Source organism: Peromyscus leucopus, chromosome 3, assembly GCF_004664715.2.
Source record: "Peromyscus leucopus breed LL Stock chromosome 3, UCI_PerLeu_2.1, whole genome shotgun sequence".
NCBI classification, from domain to species: Eukaryota; Metazoa; Chordata; class Mammalia; order Rodentia; family Cricetidae; genus Peromyscus; species Peromyscus leucopus.
In genome coordinates this window covers 44986177-45011768 of record NC_051065.1, presented here as the reverse complement: position 1 = coordinate 45011768, position 25592 = coordinate 44986177, and the positions used below count along the sequence as shown (strand labels likewise).

The 25592-nt window shown below is 40.0% G+C and overlaps 2 protein-coding genes across 2 annotated transcripts; one reads left to right on the top strand and one right to left on the bottom strand.

Moving 5' to 3' along the window:
• Positions 1 to 1895: 1895 nt before the first annotated feature.
• On the bottom strand, positions 1896 to 9472 carry LOC114697966 (heterogeneous nuclear ribonucleoprotein A1-like). Its single transcript, XM_028876394.2, is given in 3 exon segments — positions 1896 to 1903; positions 8515 to 8797; positions 8800 to 9472. Coding segments are annotated over 3 exon segments (948 nt in total). The 5' UTR covers positions 9457 to 9472.
• Positions 9473 to 19631: 10159 nt separating this feature from the next.
• Positions 19632 to 20585, top strand: LOC114697988 (olfactory receptor-like protein OLF3). Its single transcript, XM_028876412.1, has one exon. The coding sequence runs from the start codon at positions 19632 to 19634 to the stop codon at positions 20583 to 20585; it is 954 nt and encodes a 317-aa protein (XP_028732245.1).
• The last annotated feature ends 5007 nt before the right edge of the window (positions 20586 to 25592 follow it).

Here is a 25592-nt window from a genome sequence, read left to right as displayed (position 1 = left end):
CATTCACAGAATGTCTACAGTGTGTTAGTGATTCTTGTAAACATACTCAATCTGGTACAGTTTTTACAGGAACATGCATGAAGACTATGGATCACAGACAGTGAACAACTATGATACACATAATCAGTTTAAAATAAGAGTAAGACTACTTATGGTGATGGCAGAAGTCTCAGGCTGAAACTAGAAACATGAGAACCAGTTATTCAGATGTCAAGAAACCTAAAGATGGAACAAGCAATTCAAACTTTCACATATAGTGTAAGCATTTACACCCTAATAGGCAGGAAGCTTAATTGAAGTACATAAAAGAATAAGGAGATAGAGAGGGTAAAGTAGCTGGATAGACATTGTCATATCTGACAAGGCCATGGATGCCAAATTGTCTTTTAACTTTTGTCTTAGTTTAGGCTATTATTGTCATGAAACACCATGACTAAAAGTAACTTGGGAAGAAAAGGGTTTATTTCACTCACACATTCATAAAATCCTGGTGGGCCAATGACATTCTAATCTCTATCCCATACAGTGATTTTGCTAAATTCCTTCAAAGTACAAGTAATCTTGTACATGATTACTTGTAATCTCCCTTAAACGATTAAGAACAAAGTCATCCCAATATCCCATATACATTTATGTCTAAGAAACTTATTGCAGATCAACAGAGCATGAGCAGACAGAAAGCATCTTTTCATAGACAGCTCCCTTGCTGACAGGGCATATACCAGGCTACCAAGAGAGAATCAATCATTCGACTGTTTATCTAAAAAGTTAATCTTACAAGGAATCCTAGAGGAATCACAAACCTAAACTTTTGTACATAAAAGACAATCAGCTGGCTGTACTGTAGATCTTTGGGATGTATACCTGTCTATCACCAGTTTCTTGTATCAGGAGATTGGGGGCAGGAATGGGTACAAGGAATTAATCATCACCTTTAATCGACAACCAACCTTAACAGTTGGGTTACTTTGGATTTTTAACCTCAGTTATGTCTTCTTATGGACACTATATTGTTTTCTGTGGTTTTTCTTCTTAAAGCTACTGTCAAAACATCTGATCTAACCTGAAGTTATTACAAGGGCTTTGTTTCATCAAAATGATGCACATCAAGACCTGTAACTGTATCTTTTCAGTATTGAGAGAATTAAGGCCAGCCTGGCTTCGAGGGAATTCAGTTTTTCTCCTAATCACAAACCTGAGCTGTGATCTAAAGCAGCTCCTAAGGTGGAACTCACAGGTCTTCAGTTGTCAAACATATCCTTGTATATACTTTTATTCATCAAAGCTCTGTATAAGCTAATGCTATTATTATCAATTAAACTGTACAGCTTAGGGGGGGAATCATCTTCAAATTAATTGGCAGGTAAAATTGCCCAGTAGAACAGGATGTTTCCATGAGATAAGCACATTATCTTACAGGCAGTGGGGAATTTACTAACACACAATTCAACCTTGCCAGATATCAGAGAGAGATAGCAACAGCAAGCCTGCAAAGGCATAGCAGAAACAAAAGACATTCCAGGGTCTATGGTGTTGGGAGCCTTGCCTACCTGAGAATTATCCACCTGCTGCCCACCAACATGGCTACCAGCAATAAAATAGTCATCATCAAAAGCAGTGAGGACAGGAACTCAAACAGGGCAGAAATCTGGAGCTAATGCAGAAGCCATGAAGGAGTGCTGCTTACTGGCTTGCTCTTCATGGCTTTCTCAGGCCTACAGCCCTGCCTATAGCCCATCTTATGGAAGAATTTTCTCAACTGAGGTTTCATCCTCTAAGCTAATTCTAGCTTGTGTCAAGTTTGCATAAAACTGACCAGCACAATGTTATTCTCATAGCTTTGAAAAACTGGTAATTTAATAAGAATATTCATTGAACAAATTTGTGGTTTTGAACTATGAATCTGCAAAACAAAATAATATAAGAAAAGATTAGAGACAAGGCTTCAAGCAAGTGGGGTACTCAGTCAGGCTGCTTAAACCTTAGGGAGATTTGAACTATGGTAGCAGTATTGGGATTGAGGAAGGTCGAATCACATTCTGTAGAAGATATTTCATGTAAAACACTCCATCTTCCATACTGGAATCCTCATATGGACCTCATTATTATGATAAAATGTTCTGATCATGACTGACAATTGTGTATTAAATTTGAAAATTGGACACCATGAACATACTTTATATACACTGGTGTAGGAGAGACGTGAGAGAAGAAAACTACTCAAAAGGTATATATAAATATGCATCACTTACAAGGGAGGAAGATACATGAAGGCACAGTATCTTCCATGCTGTGATTGATTCTTCAGAAACAATATTTGCAGCTCATCTTTGTTACATGTTCAATGATCTGGTTTTCCCCTGTTTGTTTGAGGTGTCTATTTGAATGGCCTTCCAAATCTTCCTTAACCAGGAAGCATTTGTCTATTGTAACAGGCTAGTGGAGTCTCATGTTTTATTTGTTAAATTTCTATTTTTAACTTTATCATTTACTTGGTCTTTTTCAGAACTTTTATTTCTCTATATATTATTCTCCATAAATTGAATTACATTTTTATTCTTTGAAATTTTCAAACATATGCATAATGTGTTTTTATGAAGCCCACTTTCAATCCCTTCCCTCTAATTCTAACCTTATTCCCTCACAAATTCTTCCTCCCAAATTCATACATTAAAAAAATGAACAAAAACCCAACTAAGTCCACTTAGTGCTATCATTATATGCATGTGTATAGGACCATCTACTGAAACATGAATATTCTGAAAGGGGGCCCATCCCTGAAGAAAACTCAATCCCCTTTCCCAGGAGCCATCAGTGGACAGTAACTTCTGATCTACAGATGAGACTTGATGAGCCCTTCCCTCATCTAGCTGAGTTTTTGGCTGCCTTGCTATTGGTCTGAGAAATATTCTTTAAATACTTAGCATCTTTGGCCATAAGGACATGCAAATTAAAACGTCTTTGAGAATTCTTTTTACTCTAGACAGAGGTGTAGATGTAACTAACCGTCTTATTAAATAAGAAACACAGAGCCAATGCAAAGATGGAAGTCAAGAGATCAGAGCTAAGAGCCTAACCCGCTTGCTGCAGCTAGCCTTTTAAGCCAAGAGACCTCTCCAAAAGAGAGCTACTTCCTGTCTGTGAATCTTTATATAGACTTTCTGTTCTGCCTTCTCATTGGTTGTAAAACCAACCACATGACTGCCTTGTCACTGTCTGCTGAACAGCCCTCCAAGTCTTCTATGGTATTGAGATTAAAGGCGTGTGTCTCTCCAATGCTGGCTGTATCCTTAAACACACAGAGATCTACCTAGCTCTGCCTACTAAGTTCTAGGATTAAAGGCATGCACCACCAACGCCCAGGTTTTGCTATGGCTCTAATAGCTCTAACCCTCGGGCAACTTTATTTATTAGCATACAATTAAAATCACATTTCAGTACAAATAAAATACCACCATACAGAGGTTCTCAACTTATAGGTTGCGACCCCTTTGGAGCCAAAGACCCTTTCACAGAAGTCACCTAAGACCACTGGAAAACACAGATATTCACATTATGATTAATAACAGTAGCAAAATTACAGTTATGAAACAACTGTAATAATTTTTAGCAACAAAAATAATTTTATGATTGGGGGTCACCACAGCACGAGGTTTGAAGGTCCTTCAAAAAGATAGAAATAGATCTACCATATGGTCCAGCTATACTACTGGTGGCCATGTATCCAAATGACTCTATATCCCATTAAAGGGTACTTGTTCTTCCATGGTCTTTGTTGTTTTATTCACAATAACCAGAAAATGGAAACAGCTTAAATGCCCATAACTGATTAAAGTATAATGAAAATGTGGTAAATATATACAATGGAATAATTAATCTGTAAAGAAAAATGAAATTTTTAGGTAGATGAATAGAGTTTGAAACAATCATTCTGAGTGAGATAACTTAGACCCAGGAAGAAAACATTCTGTTCTCTCTCAGATGTGGATGAGGGATTAGAACCTTTAGATATGTATGTTTAAATTAGAGTACTCATAGGAATCAGGAAATTAAATTTCTTGGAATGAGATGATAGATGTTCCTAATTCTTAGGTGCTTGTGAAAGACATTCATAAGAGAAAGTGAGAAAGAATTGTTGGTTCGGTTAGAAGACATGTCCTAAATAATAAAGTCATTAAATATAACTTTTTAAAAAGTTGGACACTGAAAAATATTTTAAAATAAAATTTTGTTCAATAGTTACTAACCATAAAATATCACTTGGAGTTTATCTTTTAAAAAGCACAATATGTACAAAGATTCTAGTTGTTCAAATGGAAATTTCAACAGAACACGCACAGTAATTACCTACTTTATTTCTGAAAGTGCTTTAAACTGTAGTGTTTGTCTCTGCTTCCTTTTAACATTGGAATTACATTTTCAATAGAATCACAGAGTTTCTCCCAGCTGGATTGCCTGTGCAATTTTTATTTCCTCCCAGAGATACTGAAGGTATAGTGTTATTCTCCAGATCCTGTATCTTGAGTTAGATCTAGAAGCTTATTGGATTTGATTTTATTAGTTTTGTCTCCATAGGATTTAATCGGTGGTCACAATCTTTCTCAAAAGAGACACACAGTACTGGATTTCATTTTTCTTGTCAGTATTGCAGTTATTATGTTGCCTCACTCAGGCATTCTGAAAAAAAAAAAAGAAACAAATATCTATGGACCTTGGAGGCCAAATACCTCTTTGTTGTTGGGGTTCAGATAATATCAGCAATACTCATGACTTCCATCTTCTGCATGGCACGGCAGGAGCCCTTCCTTCCCTCCAGATCGTGTGAAAATGATATATGTAATGCGAGTTTTTGGCCTAGCTTCAACTAAGAGATATGGCCCAGATTAAGGGAAGAGGGAGCATTGTGCCCCAGAGTGGGCATCAGTAACTCCTGGTGACCCAGATTTGAGGATATCCAATGGGAAAGCTGTGGCTTTGTGTGTCCACTCTTCCAGCCTGCTGACAAGTGCAGTTACACTGTTGCACTGCTACTTCCATTCTTCACTCAGTACCCAATGATGACCTGTCCATCAATTAGTCTACCATGGAGATTCCCATAAGACCAATGGCTCTCTAGGAATCCTCCAGACATCCAGACTTATGGACTGGAGTAGTGGCTTCTTTTCTCCTGCTATGATAAAATATCATGATCAAAGCATGTTATAAAAGAAAGAATTTATTTGTGGTATGGTTTCAGACAGTTCCAGACTCTAGCTAATGATGGCAGAGCAAAGGCACAGAAGAAGGAATCTGAGAGCTCAGATCCTGGGTTGAAAATATGGCACAGAGAAAGCTAGCTTGAATTGCCCAGAACAACATCCAGAGAGTTTGTTGAACACAGAGAGGTCGAGCTGGTACCTACATGGAGCTTTCACCTCTATATTCTAGTCTCGAATGTGAGAAGGTACTCTGCAGACTAATGAAAGAGAAATCTGAACACAAATCCCTCGACATACAATTTGTTCTGTCTGCAAGATGTGCTGAAGCAATGGAGACACAGAACTTGTAGGAGTGGCTAACCAATACTTGGTTTAACTTGAGGCCCACATGACAAGAGGGAACCCATGCCTTATACTGTCTGAATGGCCAGGTACCAGAGATTGGATAGCTCAGAGGTAGGGTAGAAGCAAACATGGCTGGCAAACAAAGCATGACAAAGCAAAACAAACAAGCAAAATCAGTGAAATGGTCCCTAATGATATTCTGCTATACTCATAGATCAACGCCTTGTCTAATCATCATCAGAAAGTCTTCCTCAGCATTAGATGCAGGGACCCATAACCAGAAATTATGTGGAAAGAGAGTCTGAAGTGAAGGTCTCCATCAGGTCCCTCCCCTCAGAGACTGGGGAACCCAGTGAAAGAAGAAGAGGAATGATTGTAGGAGTCAGAGGGAATGGAGAACACCAGAAGAACATGGTCCACTGAATTAACTAAGCAGGGCTCACAGAGACTGACATGGCAAGCACAGGGCCTGCATGGGTCAGCACCGGGTCCTCCTTGTACGTTATGGCTGTTAGCTTGGTGGTTTTATGGAACTTCTAACAGTAGGAGCAGATCTCTGACTCTCATGCCTGCTCTTGGGACTCTTTTCCTCCTATTGGCTTACCTTGTCCAGACTCAATATGAGGGCTTTGGCTTGTCTTATTGTATCTTGTTTTGTCCTCTTTGGCTGTTGTCTCTTGGAGGTCTGCTCTTTTCTGAAGAGGAAATGGAGGGGGAGTGGATCTACAGGAGAGGGGAGATAGGGGTAACTGGGAGGAGTAGAGGGAAAGGAAACTGTGGTTGGGATGTATTGCATGAGAGAACAATCTATTTTCAACAATATAAAAAGAGGGGAGAGAAAGAAATAGTTTGAGTCTGTAAACTCTTAAAACCTTCATCCAGTGACACACTTCCTCCAAGAAAGCTATAGTGCCACCAACTGAGGATCAAGCATTTAAACATCCAAAATTATCAGGGCCATCTCATTTAAAACACCATGAGTAGTTATCATGATTCTCAAATTCTGCAATTGCCATTGTTCGATGACCCAAACTTAATTGTGTATGCTAATCTAATAAATCTCCTTTGTAACATGGATTAAATCCATTGCTTCTGCTCAGATCGTGGGCAGGACATAAACAAAACTCTCTTAGTTTTGAAAAACATATGCAATCATGGAGCATCACTATATTTAAGATACAAAAAAGTTCTATCAATTCAAACACACCCTTGTACAATTTTGAATCTTTCTAATCCTTTTGGACTTCAAATAGTAGTAACCACAGATCAGATTATAATTTCTCCACATTTACCTAAGGCACAACACATGATTACAATTGAATAATAGTCTGAGTTTTTTTTGTTGTGTAATACATTTAGTATATATTTATGTTGTTAGGTATTATATTCATCTATTCTTTTTATTACTGTGTAATTTTCCATTTTACTAATCTGCTATCTTCGCCTATTTACTAATATAGAGCATAGTTCAGTTATCATTAATATTTGTCAATTATGAACAAATCTTCTGTTGAGTTCTGAGAATTTGCTAGATGTTTTGGATATAAATGTTTTATAAGCCACTTGACTTCCAAATATCTTCATCCCATCTGTGGTTTATCTTCTCATTCTCTCAAAAGCATTTAAAATCAAGTAGAGGCCGGGCGGTGGTGGCGCACGCCTTTAATCCCAGCACTCGGGAGGCAGAGCCAGGTGGATCTCTGTGAGTTCGAGGCCAGCCTGGGCTACCAAGTGAGTCCGAGGAAAGGCGCAAAGCTACACAGAGAAACCCTGTCTCGAAAAAAAAAAAAATCAAGTAGAAGTCTTAATTTGGGGAAAATTAATTTTATTAATTTTTAATTTCAGAACATGATTTTAGTGTCCTGTATGGGAAATAATTGGTTAATCTAATGTGACAATATTTTATTTGTGCACCCCAATAAAGCTTATCTGAAGATCAGAAGAAAAAGCCAGGCACTGTATTAAACGTAGAAGTCAGGCAATGGTAGTACATGCCTTTAATCCTAGCATTCGGGAGGCAGAGATCCATTTGGATCTCTGTGAGTTCAAAGCCACACTGGGAACACAGCCAGGCATGGTGGCACACGCCTTTAATCCCAGCACTAACCATGAAGGTCTGGAGGTCTGTACAGACAGACAGGAAGTGATATAGTGTAAATGAAATTCTTTTTTTTTCCAAGAGAATTAAATCGTTTATTGATTTACACATGATAATGGATGATACACAAGCTTCATTCCCATCTGTTATTTTATCTGATACCATTATTCAATTTTGATATTGCATAGGGTGTGCCAACAACCATTTTATTGTAACCAAACTGTGACTTTGCTTGGATGACCCTTTTAATGGTAAAACTCATTAAAGTCACAACAGTAACTGGCAGTTTAACTACACCAAGGTTTTTTGAAGACAATGGCTTCTCCACCCAAGCAATTATAAATAAATTCCAAATGGAACTTGGCACTACCCTGAAGGAATTCTAACTTCACACTGTGGGGAAGTTTACCAAGATGGCTTCAGAGTAGACTAACTTTACATAGCACATTTAAAAAGAAAAAAAAAAGAAAATAGAAAAAAAAAGGACACATTTATTCAGCGTCATGATCAGACTATTACATTTAGCAATCAACAGCATGGGTGAAAAAAAGGTCTACAGTAAAACCCTTTGTTGGAATGCTTTACACTTTCCACAGAACAGAAACTAAAATAACTTGTTATACAATTAGTCACCAATACAGTCCTGGAGTTTTTTGCCCATACACATGAGTATTGTCTAAAACATGTCTTCTTTGTAGCAGCTAGACCCTGCCACCACTGTGCTTGTCTGAGTTCACAAATCTGTTGTAACCTGTAGCTTCCCTGTCACCTCTCTGGCTCTCCTCTCCTGCTAAGCTTTGTTTCCTGGCTGTAATTAGAACCTCCTGCCACTGCCATAGCTGCTGCTGCTGCTGCTGCTGCTGCTGCTGCTGCTGCTGCTGCTGCTGCTGCTGGAACCACCGTAGCCACCTTGGTTTCTTGGTTTAGCAAAATACTGGCCACCACCACCATAAGGGCCAGAACTTCTGCCTCCAAAGTTTCCTCCCTTCATTGGTCCAAAATTTGAAGACTGATTGTTATAATTGCCAAAATCATTGTAGCTTCCACCACCTCCAAAATTGCTTCCATCATTACCAAATTCATTATAGCCATCCCCACTGCCACCATATCCACCACCACCACGGCTGCCACCGAAGCCACCACGACCACTGAAGTTCCCCCTCGACCAAAATTGTCATTGCCACCAAAACCGCCTCCACGACCACCACCAAAGTTTCCGGAACCACTTCGACCTCTTTGGCTGGATGAAGCACTAGCCATCTCCTGCTTTGACAGGGCTTTTCTGACTTCACAGTTGTGACCATTCACAGTATGGTATTTCTGAATAACAATCTTGTCCACAGAGTCATGGTCATCAAATGTGACAAAAGCAAACCCTCTCTTTTTTCCACTGCCTCTGTCAGTCATGATCTCAATCACTTCGATCTTTCCATACTGCTCAAAATAATCTCGCAGGTGATGTTCTTCAGTGTCTTCTTTAATACCGCCAACAAAGATCTTTTTCACAGTTAAGTGGGCACCCGGTCTCTGAGAATCTTCTCTCGACACGGCTCTCTTAGGTTCCACAACTCTTCCATCCACCTTGTGTGGTCTTGCATTCATAGCGGCATCCACTTCCTCCACAGTGGCGTATGTGACAAACCCAAAGTCCCTGGATCGCTTGGTGTTTGGATCTCTCATTACCACGCAGTCCGTGAGTGTTCCCCATTGCTCAAAATGGCTCCCCAGGCTCTCGTCGGTTGTTTCGAAGCTCAGCCCTCCAATGAAGAGCTTCCGCAGCTGTTCCGGCTCTTTGGGAGACTCTGACTTAGACATGACGGCAGGGCAACTAGAGCCTTCAGCGATGCTTCCCCGGGCGCGTCAACAGGCAGAAAGGTGTAAATGAAATTCTAAACAGTCTTAGTAAGTAAGAAACACAGAGCCAAATACAGAAATAGCCAAAGAGATCAGAGCAATAGCCACGACTAACTTTAGCTTACCACCAGAAATAGCTTCCCCAGAGGGAGTGTTTCTTCGACAGGGTTTCTTTGTGTAGCTTTGTCCCTTTCCTGGAACTCACTTGGTAGACCAGGCTGGCCTCGAACTCACAGAGATCCGCCTGCCTCTGTCTCCCGAGTGCTGGGATTAAAGGCGTGCGCCACCACCGCCCAGCATGACTTGTCTTTTTATTGCCTTTCTGTTCTGCCTTCTCATTGGCTCTAAACCCAACCACATGACTTTCTTGTCACTGCCTGTCTTATACAGATCTCCAGGTCTCTATGGTTGGTACTGGGATTAAAGGTTCATGTCACCACACTTGGCTGTGTCCTTGACCACACAGAGACTCTACCTGCCATGTGATTGGATTAAGGGCGTGTGCTACCACCACCTGACTCTGCTTCTGGCTCACTATGACCTCTGATCTCCAAGCAAACTTTATTTATTATTAACGTACAAATAAAATCACATTTCAGCACAAATAAAATATCACCATAATGTAACTGGATGGGGAAAGGAAGTGAGATGGCAAGACACTGAGAGGATATAGGTGTGAGAACACAGGAAGTGGCTCTTATTGGCTGAGAATTTCTAGTGGTAAGAACATGGCTGGTTTCTTTCTGCTTCCCTGGTCTCTCAGGTTTTACCCCAATAGCTAGCTCTGGGTTTTTTTTTTTGTTTGTTTGTTTGTTTGTTTGTTTTTTTATTAATAAGACCATTTCGCAATTCACCTTACAATCTAAGATCTTACTTCATCAGCATTTATGTCTGCACTTTATCACATTTAGGCCTCTTGTCCATTATATTGTCATTCTGATGCATTGTGAAGCTCAATACATGAGCCTGGAGAGCATTTCACATGCAGACCCTAAAGAGACTCACTGAAGACTTTAGACTAAACATTTGTGAATTTGATAATGTTAGGATAAAGCATTACACTTAAAGGTGAATGGAAGATGGTGACAGGGTGAATTGTTCAAGGAAATCTCCCATTATCTTCCCATTGGAAACCTTTAAAATACTCTTTAAAGTACTTTTCTTCTTGGTTTGGGTTTCAGTAAGTCTGGGTTGAATGATGCCGGTTCTATCATAAAAGCATTTTTTTATAGCAAAGTTCTAAACAAAATACTCAAATAGTACTTGGCATCAGCATAATAATGGAAAAGGGACCCATTTAGGGTATGTTTTACAGTGTTGAACTGTGGCGGTTGAACAAGAAGGAAGATTTTCTCCTAGACTTTGATGTCAAAAGGTTAGAGAACACTGTGAAAGCTTGGACTTTGCCTCTTCTGTCAATAGATGAGTGAAGAAAAACAGTTGTGACTGAGGCATCTATATCCTGAGGCTAACATTCTCAACCTTTGGGAGATTGCTTTGAAAAAAATTAAATTTTATCAGTTCTAAAGGAGTTTAGAAAGATAAATGAGAAGAGCCTCTCCTTTCCCTCCTAAAGGCCTAGAGTATTTAAGAAATTTCGTCAGAGATATCATGACATCCCAAGCTTGCATAAGATTGGAAATGTTATTGTTTCTATCTTTGCTCTGAGCAATGGTTGTTTTCTTGTTGTTGTGACCAAATATGACAAAAAGCAACTTAATGGAGGAAGAGTTTATTTTTGTTTTTAGTTTAAGAAGGGATGCAGTCTGACACAACAAGAGTGTCCAAGCAGCAGGGAATTGAGGCAGCTGTGTTACATCACATCTGCAGTGATGACGTGGAGAAGAGACAAGAAGTATGTCCATGCTATGAGACTTCAAAACCTGCCCCTATTGGCTCAGCTCCTCCAACAAAGATCTGCCTCCTAAATATTTCAAACTGTCCAAAACAGAGCTACCAGCTAAGAATGGAGGGATCAAACACAGAGCTATAAAGGCCATTTCACATTCAGACCCCAGCAATTTGTCTCTGGCCTTTAAGGGCTCATAATCATCTCATAGTGCAAAGTGCATTCACTACAACTTCTGGAAGTCCACACAGTCTTCAACAATTTCAGCACTCTTCAAAAGCCCCAAGTTTCTTCTCAGACTCAGGGCAGTATCAATTGTTGTGAGCCCTTACCGAAAAAAGAAAGTTACTCACTTATAACATACAAAGGCATAAAGTAAACACTCACATTAAAAGGAGAGAGTAGAGGATGGAAGTATAACAAGGACAGACCCAAACCCAGCAGGTTAAACTCCAAATCCTGGATCTCCATGGGTGGCATCTAGTGCTCATGATAGAGTCATCTAAACTCTGGAGGGCTCAGATAACCATAACCTTCTAGGTCTGCTGCCTACCTATAGCTTCTCAGGTTCAATCTGTGCTTACAGGTTTCCTCAGGAGCTTCCCCATTGTCTTGTCATCGCTAGCACTGTGGGTTCTCTGTTTCCACTTAGACTTCACCTTCACAATTTCACATAATTCTCTTTTGGGGACTGCCACACATTGCCTGGCTTCAGTGGCTCTCTAGAACCTTGGTGCAAGCTTCCATGATTCTCTTACCTTCACATCTTCCATACCTACAAACCAGTACCATGTGGTTGATGCTGCCAAGTTTACATGCCTGCTCAAAATTTATCCAGCTGCCTTGGTCAGCAGTTAGAGCAGGCTCTGTCTTCTTTGACAGCTAGATCTTTGAAAACCCCTTCTTTGACAGTTCTTTTTGGGTAGAGAACACTGGAATCAGTCTAAGTTCAGTCTCTCTTATCTCAAGTCAGTTTAGATGATCACAAAATGGAGCCCTGGGTGGGTGGCATTATTTCCTGGAGTACTGTTCCAATTTTCCCAGTCCAGTGGATGAGGTTTCTCTTTGATAGGATACATTCCTTTAAATGTCTACATTACATTATGATCTAAGGAATACAAATGTCTTCCTTGTATTACATTAATGTCTATCTTTGCATCTTCCTTGTCTGCATTCGCCAGTTCACTCATTGCTATTTCCCACCCCTCTTTGTACATCTTTCTGATCTCCTTGTTCTCTCGCTGAAGACCTGGATAAGAGGAACGCCAGGAGCTGTGGGACAGCCTGGATACTAACTTGTCTTACGATTTCCCCCATCAGAAAAATTATTTTTTAATTCACCCTTATCCAAGTTTTCAGGGTACAGGCAGAATTTGCCCAGATAATGTGTCAGAGTATAAAACAAATGGCCTCTGTCCCAGTTCCCAACAGGTTTCTGTTCTCCTCGGAAATGTCAAGAGCCAAACCTCCACTCACTGTTCATCTTTCTCTTGGCAGTCTGGTCTTCCAATCCCCCCAAAGGATAGCCCACTAATCTCTACTTATAGCATTTGAGAACATTTTTGTTATCATTGTTTATTTTTGAGATTGTATTTTAATTACATTTCTTCCTTCCTTTTGCTCCCTCCAAACCCTCCCATATACCCCTTCCTCCTCCTCCTCCTCGTTCTTCATGGAAATCAGTTCTAAAGGCATAAGAACCACATGGTCAAATTTATGATACCTATAGCTTCCTCCCTCAGTACTGATTTCCCATGTTAGTTACTTTCCTCATGGCTGTGGCCAAATTCCTGACAGGAAGTAAAGTAAGGGAAAACATGCTTTAGTTTCTAGTTTAGGAGGGTTTAAAAGCCACCATAGCAATTGAGACACAGCAGAAGGAACAGGAGGCAGCTGGCCCCACTGTATATATAGTGAGGACACAGAATGGACAGGAAGGAGGGCTAGGGACCTATTTTTCTCTAGCAAGGCTTTACCTTCTAAAGGTTTTTACAACCTTCCCAAACAGCTGGATACTAAGTGGTCAACCATGTAAGCAAATTGGAGGAATTTTACATTTAACGTGGCACCAATGAGTATAGATTATTTGACATACAATAAATGTACAGGCTGTGGGATCCCCCTGGTTCTGGGCAATGATGGAGGTCCAAGATGAGGAAAGGTTCATTTTCTGGATGGACCTCCTCAAAGGACCACCATGGTCTGTGGTGCCACTGGAGACCAGGTTGGTGTCGATGGTCCATGCTGCTGCCCGAGGCTGCAATGAAGCCTGAAATACATGTTGACATATGAGGTCTGTAATGCTGCCTGATGCCGTGGTGATGTCCATGGGCTTTGCTGCCCCCAGGAACCATGCTGATGTGAGCACCATGTGCAACCCACCTCAGACCATGTTGAGGCTCGTGGTCCATGCAGCTGATGAGGGCCATGAGTGGCTCAGTGGTCCTGATACAGCTAAGAGCTGTGCTGATATCTGAGGCCAGTGTCACCACCTAAGCCCTTGCAGATGTCCAAGGTTCGGTCTGCCACCTGAAGCCATGTTAATGTCTGTGGGAACAGGAGAGCTGGCCCCACCCCTTATGGGAGAACTGGTCCTGCTCCTCTTGGGAGATCTGGATCCACCCCTCATCAGCCCCCAGCACTGCTGTGCAGGTAGTGGCATGGGCAAGGGAAAGTTAGCCCCACCCCACTCCAGCCCCCACACCGTTCTCCTTAGCTGATGACTTCTGGCCTAGATGCAGGTAGAATGAGACATGGACTGACCATCCACCAATACTTGTAGAGTCATAGCCTCTTGTTATACTCCTTGAATGCATCTTAGTATAACAGAGCATAGCACTCATGACAGTAGGAAAAGGAGCAAAGGCCTCTTGCATCTAAAAGAAGAACAGTTCTTGTTTTCACCTGATTTAGATGTAGGAGCAGACACAGCGCCTTGGAACATAGGCACTGAGGGGTAAAGTATTTGTACTCTATGAGCGCATGATGAAATGTCACAGAGCTGGTTTACATAGTTTTGTTTTTTGTTTTGTTTTGTTTTGTTTAAGAATGACCTAAGGATTCACTAGAGCTTGGGTAAGAGGGACGAAGAACAGCCTTCCACAGGGAGAGGAAGGGCAGCCTGGTGACCCAGCCACTGAGATTTGGAAGTGAAGATAGCAATTAATACACCAATATAAAAAGCTCCCGAGGGACTCTGCTGGCTCCAGGTCACCAGGGCAGTCTCTGTCTCATTTTATTAGTGTTGTGTGTGAGACCACTTGGGATCACCCGTGAGCTTCCTCCCATTGGTTTTTGTAAACTAATCCCAGGAAATTTTTAGAGTCATGGAGCCCAGGACAATTGGGATGTCTCCACAGTCCACCACTCTGAACACAGGGATCATCCTTTGCAATACAATCCTGGACTGAAGGAGATGTGTCCATATCACCAGGTACTGACTACTACTTGGGAAATTTTAATAGAGGTGTCAACAGAGGGTGGGTGTAAACAGGAGCCCATAGACAGACAGAACAAATAGTGATCTGATCTCTGTGGGCATAAAGACTGTGTGACATATGGATGCTGGGATCTTCTCACACCCAGGATTACAGGAATGAAGCCGCTCAGCTTTCCAGGGGATTGAGGATTAGAGACATTGCCACCATATGAGCTTGCTAATTAAAGACTTTAGTACTGGAGAAAGAGGTCGAGGAAAAAGTATTATTAATTGAAAGTGGAAACATGATGATGAATCCTGAATCATTTTTTTGTAAGAAAACAGAACGAAGTCTAGTTTAATAAAAGATATACCTAGGCATGGATATTCATGAGTATGGAGTAGGAGTATATTACATTTCTGGGAAAGATAACATTTTAATGTCTTTAAAGTATCTTGTCTCAATTATTTCTCTGACTGTGTATAGATGACTGGTTTTACTTTTTTCTCAAAGGAAGTACTTCAAATATAAGAAGATTAAATTGATTATCAAAGTCATAAAACCTGAAAAACATAGACTGCAGTTAAAAGTTGAGTGAAACTCCCTGACTGTCTTGTTGGGTTTGGTCCTTGAATCAGCTGTAGGAAAGTATTATAGAATCAAGAACAGAATACTGTAAGGAATATCCTAGATACATAGGGCAAGAGAAATAAAGAAGATTGGGATTTCCACAATGTAACCAAAATAAAACAGATTACCAAACGTTAATTTCAAGATTGCAACTATTTAAAGATTGTGTGTTGATAATTAGAATCTGATTATAGGAAAAGCCAAGTGAATAAACCTGGAGATGAAGTAGATAATGAGACACCAATAAGAAAAGGCATCAGTGCTCACAGGTGTAAAAGCTTTTCATCCACTGCAGTTTTTCTGGGGTTCTCATTGTGTCCAAATGTAAGGATGATGGAACTTCTCCTGCCCACACGAATACAGTATGAGTATGGAAAACAGCTGAACAGCCACATACATGAACATGAATATTTCTCTGGAGGAAGGGGTGATTTCCACTGATAAATCAAGTGTACAAAGGTAAGGTTCTGCTTTATTTAGGCCAGCATGGGAAAAAATGACCTGTAGAACATGTGCTATGTGCCTGTATTCAGGACTCAGTTTATGGCAGCTAAGCCTGTAGAGTATTCCCAAAAGGAGCCCAAACATGATTCAGACTCAGTGGAACATCACCAAAAAAAATGATAATGCCCAAACGTTTTTTTTTTTTTTCTTGGAGTAAGACTTTTGGAACTTTATCCATTTGTATTAGGGCAGAGCCAATAAAAAAAACTGTAGGGGGTCATCTCTGTCATATCACTGATGGGCTAACCACTGAGGATCAATATTATTGATTTTGAACTTTTAAAGATTGATCTAAGGTTGATCATTGTGCTTATTTATAGTGACATGAACATTGGCTAAAAATATTTTTTGAAGGATAAAATTATCAGAAATCCTTTTATATTGTGTATACCTGGTAGGATTTTCTCCTTACTGCCTCTGTGCATGAGGGGAGAGAATGTAAGTCACTGACACAATGATCTAATTGAATTGAAATGATTTACCATCGTCTTAAAGGTATAAAGCATTTATGATACTATAAGGGTGATCCTTGCAAAGAGAAATGGTTCTTCAGTGCTACATCCTGATTGCCTCTTCCTTAAAAATGTCAAATAAGGGAGCATTGGGCTACAGAGAAGTAAGGACAAGTACCCTCCATAAAGAAGCAGTGAGGAAACAATGTGAGCAGCCATGTGAGCGGTCATCTCCAGATATGCATGTGGTGTGATGACTGTGGCACCACCAGAGCAAGTGGATCTGATGTTGGACAAATTTCTATGGGTCATTCCTCTCATCTCGATCCCAGTGAACAGCGGTTCACATTTTCTCTAATGCATCATTTTGATTTCATCCCAGATATGTAGAAGCTGTATTAAATGAAAAGGTAATGGAGTATCTTATTTTTGGAAATTCTATTCTTATTTGGAAGTATTTTTTCCTCTCAGGCATTCTGTAGAGATGGGGACAGATAGGCATCTGGGCAATCAACTGTTCAAATTTAAGTAAATTAAAACATACTAGCTAAGTGACTCCATGATTTCAGGTACTACATGTTAATAGCAAATATCACCAAATCATAGTTTGAGAAGTTGCTATTAATCATATATTTGATTTGGCATTAGGAAGGTCTTGAATTCCAAAAGGTATTGTTTTAAAAGTGGGTAGAACAAAGGAAAATTCTTAGGCTGATCCCATGCCTGCTGGAAGGTTGATTTGGTGCAGAGTGCTGATATTGAGATTGGCATGAAGTTATTTGACTTATAGATGAAAGATTAGGGGGAAGACTTAAAAGGGAGGCAGGATATTGAAAGCCAAATACATTCAGATAACAACCAGTTTATCTCTAACCTACTTGTGGGAATCCCTCTCCCTGTGTTCTTCAGGTAACATGTATTTTCAGCAATCAGAGTTCTAAAACATGGGTATTAAACTGAACAAAATCTTGTAGAATGTTAGGGGATTTATCAAGATGTAATAAGTATAAAACAATATTTTACTTTAAGGCTAAAATTTGCAATAGCAAAAGTTTAAGCACATATGGGCTCAATATAATCTATTGAACTTTATTTAAAAAAAAAAAAACAGGTTAAAATTCAATCTTTAAATAAGCCACACTGTAGCATGCAAAAACCTGAGTGAGAAATCTGAATGTCTAACTTTTATCTTTGAGAGCTGTTGAAACATTAGGGTCCTACTTTTTGCTGTGGCCCATAATTGCTTAATAGAGTTTGAAACATGTGGATGCTTTTCCCTAGGATGAAACATCAGCATTATTTTAGCTGAGAAAGCTGATCTTTACTGCAAATACCTCATTTTCTACTCTTTAGGCAATTTTGTTATCTGCCATCTAAAGCTTTAATTTTCTCCTTGGATCCAATGTGTTGCATGCCATCAATAGAAAATTACACATGTGCTCACAGTGTACCTGCTTCTATTGGGTCATTCACCTTATGAAGATCCTGTTTAGCATTATTTTATTTTTAAAAATTTCACAATAAAAACAATCTTGATATTAATCATTTAACATATCAAAAAAGTATTTCCCTAAAGGGCAGCTTGATTTAGTCATATACTTTGCTGTAAAACATACCATCATGCCGGGTACTGGTGGTACACGCCTTTAATCCCAGCACTCGGGAGGCAGAGCCAGGCAGATCTCTGTGAGTTCGAGGCCAGCCTGGTCTACAGAGTGAGTTCCAGGAAAGGCACAAAGCTACACAGAGAAACCCTGTCTTGAAAAACAAAACAAAAAAATACCCTCTATAATAATTGCTGTAATAAGTAAAGCAAAAGTAACAGAACTGTGTTGGGTTGTGCACTATGTGACAACTTTCTATGATAAAGCTAACTAAAGACAACTAACTATGGTAAACTAATCTCATAGACATTAGAGAATTGTGCAAGGGGAGAATGAGCAACACTCAGATGAAGATGTGAGTTGGGCATTTCTAGAGCCAGTTACTAAGGTTTGTTCTTCTTCAGGGAAGAGAATCAAAGTGTGGTAGTGCTCCTCTTTTAGGCTTAGAGACTTTAGAAATGGCAAAGTCCTCTGTTCTTCCCTTTGGTTACTTCTGTTGTATCTTCCTATGGTTTTCCCTCATTTCACACATTCTGGTTGCAGATATAAAAATATGTCTGTCTTAGAAGTCTTTTAGAGAAAAACTCTGTTTCTGTTCAATGTTTACAGGGGGCATCATGTCATACTACTTTTACTGGAAAAGCCCTTGCCCAACACAGGCAACTAGAAGTGAATTTCCACTCCAATGGACATTTAAAGAATTCCTACCTTATTCTATTGAACAATGAAGATAAATCCTTAAACATCTGTTTTCCCTCTGTCTCTTAGATCTGGATGGCAAAGCTTTCATGTCTTTTGTTTTGTTTTGTCTTGTTTCCTTTCAACTGACACCTGAAGAAGAGGCCCCTAACCAAACTAAGGGAAAAGGAGAAAAAAACCAAGAACTGGGTGTCATCATGACACCCCTCTCTAGACCATAAACAGCAAGGGAGACTAAAGCCTATTAAAAAGACCAAAGATTTCTTTAAAAGGCTGTCAACTTTTTTGTCTATTTTATGAAAATCATGGGAAGGAAATCACATTTACTTAATTATGTTCCCAAGGTGGAGGTCAGAATGCTACAAGCATAAAAAGCACAGCAGTAATATACCAGTAATAATACCCAAGTATTTTCCCATGCTCATGTACTTGAGAATTATTGAATATGAGCCTTTTCTGTGTGCAAAAGCTTATTGTGACATACCTGCTAAAGACAATTGAAATCTGAAATAACGTTTTCTGATTCTAGATCTGGCCACAAACCCCTGCCTCGTCAGAATAATTGGTTTGACAATTGACTTTTGAATTCCATTAAGAGTAAGATAGTTGACATATTTTAGGTAGTTTTAAAACATTAGGTCTTTACAACATTTATTGTTTTACTTATCACAGCCAATTTTTATGTTCTCCTTGCCCAAAACCAAAGGAAATGGGTAAAAAATATAGTATGCATGAAGCTGTACTGTTTTAAATCAAGGCTCCAACTAGTCCTCTGAGACATTGGCCTATTTCCCTGAAACAGTTATAAAAAGCATATTGGGATTGAGAATGCAACTGCAGTCTCATGAATGGACTGGAGACTGATAAAATAGCTGGCAGGTCCCATATGTTATGTAATTTTAACTCCATGGTTACTCAATTGCTTGTGCTTTTTTTTTTTCTTACTTTCTGTGCAGATTAATAATCATCACATTTTTTAATGGAACAGGACAACCAGACGTGGGTCCATGAATTCATCCTCCTTGGTCTTTCCAGAGACTGGGGCACTCAAGTCTCCCTCTTTGTTTTATTCTTGCTGATGTACCTGGTAACAGTGCTGGGGAACTTCCTCATCATTCTTCTAATCAGACTGGACAGCCGACTCCACACTCCCATGTATTTCTTTCTCACCAACCTGTCATTTGTGGATGTGTCTTATGCCACAAGCATAGTCCCCCAGCTGCTGGCTCATTTTCTTGCCACATACAAAGCAATTCCATTTCTGAGCTGTGCAGCCCAGTTATTTTTTTCCCTGGGCTTAGGAGGGATTGAGTTCCTTCTGCTGGCAGTGATGGCCTATGACCGCTATGTGGCAGTGTGTGACCCTCTGAGGTACTCAGTCATCATGCATTCAGGGCTGTGTATGAGGCTGGTCATCACATCTTGGGTCAGTGGCTCCATCAACTCTCTTGTGCATACCTCCATCACCTTTCAGTTGCCCATGTGCACAAATAAGTATATTGATCACATTTCCTGTGAAATTTTAGCTGTGGTCAGACTGGCATGTGTAGACACTTCCTCCAATGAGATTGTGATTATGGTTTCTAGCATTGTCTTGCTTATGACACCTTTCTTCCTGGTTCTCTTATCCTACATCCAGATCATCTCCACCATTCTAAAAATCCAGTCCACGGATGGAAGGAGGAAAGCCTTCCACACTTGTGCCTCCCACCTCACTGTGGTAACACTATGCTATGGTACCACCATTTTCACCTACATCCAGCCCCACTCCAACCCATCTGTCCTTCAGGAGAAGTTAATTTCTCTTTTTTATGCTGTATTGATGCCCATGCTGAACCCCATGATTTATAGTCTAAGGAATAAGGAAGTAAAAGGGGCTTGGCAGAAACTGCTAGGGAAATTCTCTGGGTTCAAATCAAAACTGACAAGTTGATGACTTCCTGAGCATTGATGGAGAAGATGGCTTATCTTCAATGTTCTCCTTCTGACTCATGTAAGACAGGCATTGCCATGGCAACAATGAAGGCCCTAAACAACATGTATTGGTGATGTTGTGCTGGAGGCTGAGTGGGTGTGGTGGCTGTGGGATGTGGGTTTATTTTTATGTCACAGCTGTGTGTCCAGTGGGGTTCAGCACTGCTGTCGTCACTTGCCCGTCCTATGATTCCGGTGCATAGTCAACCCACAAGTTTTCACTTCATGATATTTTAAAATGGATGCTCATTAAATTGAATTTGTGCTTTTGGGTTTTTATTTTGGTATCTTCCTGAGCTATCAGCAAGTGGTATGATACTCCGAGAATGCTGATATAGAGGTACAAGCTTAGTACCTAGTTACCTTTTGCAAGATCCTCCATTGTATATTATTTGCTTATAATATTTCTTAGTAAATCTTAAGTAAATGGAGGAGAATATGTAATTGATGCAAAATAAACATTTTATTTTGGTTTTCTGTGTACTCTTAGTATTAACAGCATTTTAAATGTTATACTTAAAAACTTATGATTAACTAGCACATTGGAAAAAATTGTGATGCAGCATTGGTAATATTGGTAATTAAATAGTAGTAGCTCCTTGAGGAATGAAACACATTGCACACTTGATGATTTTCTCTCAGTGATACATGCTGTCTTTTAGCGTCTTCCAGCATTTTTCTGATGCACTATCCTAAGGTAATATGATAATATTGCTATCCAAATAGACTCGGCATTTTGTACGTAGGATCTAACATAATGTGCTGAGGGAACTGTGAAGAAAAATGTCAACTAAAGTCTTTTCTGAGATCTAACCACAAGTTATTTGTACACAGTGGCATTATAAGCCATGTGAGAGTCAATGTATTTTTATAAACACTGAATGACCAATTTGATAAGAAAAGTGTTAGGCATGTGTGAGAAGTCTCATCAAAAACATTAGAACAATCTAATTTCAGAAATAATTCTTGTTCTGCAAAAAAAATGGAAAGAAAATAAACAAAGAGGAAACAACTACATGGCTAGGAAAAACATCAAAGCCAGAGCTGACCCGAGAAGGACTGAACCTTGGACAGCACACTAGAGAAAGTGGCTTTCATATGGATTTTGGGAAACCCGAGGGTTGGTGTGCGGAACAGAAAGCGCCCTATGCCTCACTTAAGAGCTTTGTCCAGCCTCATCTTCACAGCAGGTGTTGAGGTTTAATTCGGTCTCTAATTTTAGTGGATTGGGATGTTCTGAGCACACATTTTGCCTTTGATGTAAAAGCCTGTGTGTTAAAAGAGTGGAACAAAATGACAGAACAGGACACAGAGAAGGAGGTGAGAAAGCAAAAGTGAGTCTTCCCATTTCAGGAAGTCACAGAGGGCTGCCCTTTCCTGCCTTTGTGTCTTCATCAGCTCAGATAACTTGGGATCCTTCCATTTGTGAACATGGAATCACAGAAGCCCTAGCTTCAAAGTGTGAGGGTTTGGGGAGATGACTAAGCTGTTAACAGCACTTACTTCTTTTGTAAAGAACCTGAGTTCAGTTCCCAACAACCACATAGCAGCTCTTGACTGTCTATATATCTCCAGTTCCAGAGGATCTGAGGCATTCTTCTAGCCTCCATAGTGGTGCACATACTTTCATGCCAGCAAAACACTCATATGCACAATATCTGAAAATCAAAACACATAAAAACTAAAAATAATTGAAGAATAAATATTCCTCAGATTGTTGGGTATTTATAGTTTACCTTAAAGTTGATCTAATCCTAAATTTTGATACATTAGCAGATGTAGGTGGTGCTGGTGCTACTGTGATAAATAACAGGGAAGTGTTTTTCATGTGCTGGTGACGTTAAATGATTACTACAGTCCACAAGACTGACCTGGCAGTCAAAACTACAACAACAGACAGCAAAACAATCACAGTCAGCATGGATACTGCAGTGACAGTCAAACAGGTGCTCGCAGGAATCCTTGGCCAGATTGCAGATGCCAATCATTAGATGACCAACAGCCTGAGCACAGAACATTCAGTGGAGACTTTCTCAGGAAAGCTCAGGGCCAGTTTGATAGCAGAGCCAGGAGAAACCCCTAACCGTTAAGAACCTTTGTGCTGAAGATCACACATGTGGGCTGGCACCGTGGTGGAAGAACAAACAGCAAGGAGCACAAATGGTGGAGCGTGCAGCAGAAGTGTGGTGGTCTCAACCACGCCCACTACCACTTCCACTGTGGATGTAGTGTGGAGGAGCTATATGGGATCTCAAGAAGTTTGTGGGAGAAGTCACTCCAAGAGCCTGTCTGATCTAAAAAAGAGGAGCACGTGGTCATCAGGTGTCTCAGTTAGGGTTTTCATTGCTGTGAAGAGACACCATGACCAAGTCAACTGTTACAAAGAAAATATTTAACTGGGATAGCTCACTGCAGTGGGTAGCCATTCCAGCTTTGATCTGGAAGTTCCAACCCCATTGAGGCTTCGTTTACTATCATGCCTACAAGGCAGGGCCAAGGGAGGGCCCTGAAGACCCAAGATCCGGATGAGCCACCTTCTTTTGGTTCCTAGACCCTGGACGCTAGAGGTAGACTGAGGAGAGTTCTCCAGAGATCACTGCCGGACTGTGCTATGTCTTCCCCAGACCCTGTAGCCTATCATTTCATTTGTGAGTTACCCCACAAAATAAACCTCCCTTTTAAGTACATGGAGTGGCCTTAATAACTCAGTATTCTCCTAAAAAAAAGGGAAAAGAAGAAATGGAATGGATAGGTATAAGATATTATGGTAGATTATTGTATATACTAGTAAACAAATTTAGTAAAATAGCAGCCTTAGATAACTTGCACTGTAATTTGCACTGTTATGGATTCTTTTATGTTGATACAAATGTAAACTATTTTTATATTCCTGTTTAAGATAATTTGTATATTGATACAAGTACAGAACTATATTGTTATAATGTAGATATATTTCTACTCTTATTTGAAATATTTGTATATTGATGCAAATGTAAATTTATATCTGTCATACTTTATGTATGTTCTACTTCTGTTTAGGATATTCTGTATATTGATATATATTTAAGATTATTGTCATATTGTATATTGCCATATATATTTTACCTCTGCTATAAATATCTTGTGTATTGTCACAATTTTGAAGTCATGGTCCTTTACCGTACATTTGCTTATAGACTGTTTACCTTGTTTACATGAAGCCTTAGTCCTTAGGTTATTTTGGTAGATAAGACTTATAGATTTATAGTCACCTATGCTTGTCATCTCTATAGTTACGTTAGTTAGGTTATCCAGATTTACAGATACATAGGTCAGATGGACAGGTAATCGTCAAACACTTCATAGACCTAGAGAATATGGCATTTAAATAACTTAGAGTTCTGTTGACGTGAGATGCAATTGCTCCTGGTAGCACCAATTTGATCCCGAGGGAATGTTGGGCTTCTAAGACATTTCCATTTGGAAGTTTGTCTTCTTGGCACAAAATGGCCTACTGGGCAAAGAACTGCCCTTGCCTCGCCTGTTGATAGTACGAATGCAATGCTGTCCTTTCTGGACAAGCAGGATACAAGGAAAGCAAACACTGTACTCTGCCAAGACAGGGTAAGATGGTCTTTCAGAATTCCTGCTTCTGAAAATTGTCTGTCAAATACTCTAGGCCTGTAGCCAATTTGAATGCACCAACAATGCTGAGAAACATTAGGTGACTGTCCAGGCTGCCAGCTGTCTTGGTCTACTCTTGCAAGATTCCCAAAAGTTACTTGCATCCATCTACCAGTTCTCAGGTACCATTATATTCCTTCTCAGGTCTTTGATGAGATTGAAGACTAGCAGTTATAGTATATATATAAAATATCTTAGATAGAACATATTAAGTATTAGTTCAGGTTCTTTAGGATAGGACACCTTTTGGAATGATCTTTGTAACATACCATTTACCTATGCTCTAGACTTCCCTGGATTTTAGTATGTGTTTCTTGCTTGATATTGTTCACATTGATTATAGTTCCATCTTATCTAGGTCATTATCCCTCATTACTCCTGGACAATATTTGATAACCATTCCTTTGTATATAATCTTGTATCAAGTTAGAATCTTCTTATTTAGACCAAAGGGAGAGTGGTAGTGGGTAGCCATCCCAGCTTTGATCTGGAAGTTCCAACCCCCATTGAGGCTTCGGTAACTATCACGCCTACAAGGCAGGGCCAAGAGAGGGCCCTGAAGACCTGAGATCCAGATGCGCTGCCTTCTCTTGGTTCCTGGACACTAGAGGTAGACCGAGGAGAGTTCTCCAGAGAACATTGCCAGACTGTGCTATGTCTTCCCCAGACCCTGTAGCCTATCCCTTCATTTGTGAGTTACCCCACAAAATAAACCTCCTTTTTAACCACGTGGAATGGCCTTAATAATTTCACCAATAGCTGGCTTACAGTTTCAGAGGATCAGGCCATTATCATCATGGCAGGGAGCATGGTGGCGTGCAGGCAGATGTGGTGCTGGAGCTGAGAGGGCTACATCTTGCAGGCAACAGGAAGTCAACTGAGACACTGGGTGGTATTCTGAGTATAGGAAACCTCAAAGCCCATCCCCCCACAGTGACACACTTCCTCCAACAAGGCCATACCCACTCCAACAAAGCCACGCTTCCTAATAGTGCCACTCCCTATGAGATTATGGGGGCCAATTACATCCAAACTAGTACATTCCACTCCCTGGAAGCTGTAAGCTCGTAACTATCATAATAAAAAATTCATTTAGTCCAACTTCAAAAGTCCTCATAGTCTATCATAGTCTCAACAATGTTTTAAACTTCCAAGTTCAAAGTCTCTTCTGAGATTCATGTAATCTCTTAACTGTAATCACCAGTAAAAAGAAAAAAGCAGATCATATTCTTCCAATGTATAATGGCACAGGATATGCATTACCATTCCAAAATGGAGGAAAGGGAGCATTGAAAAGAAATAC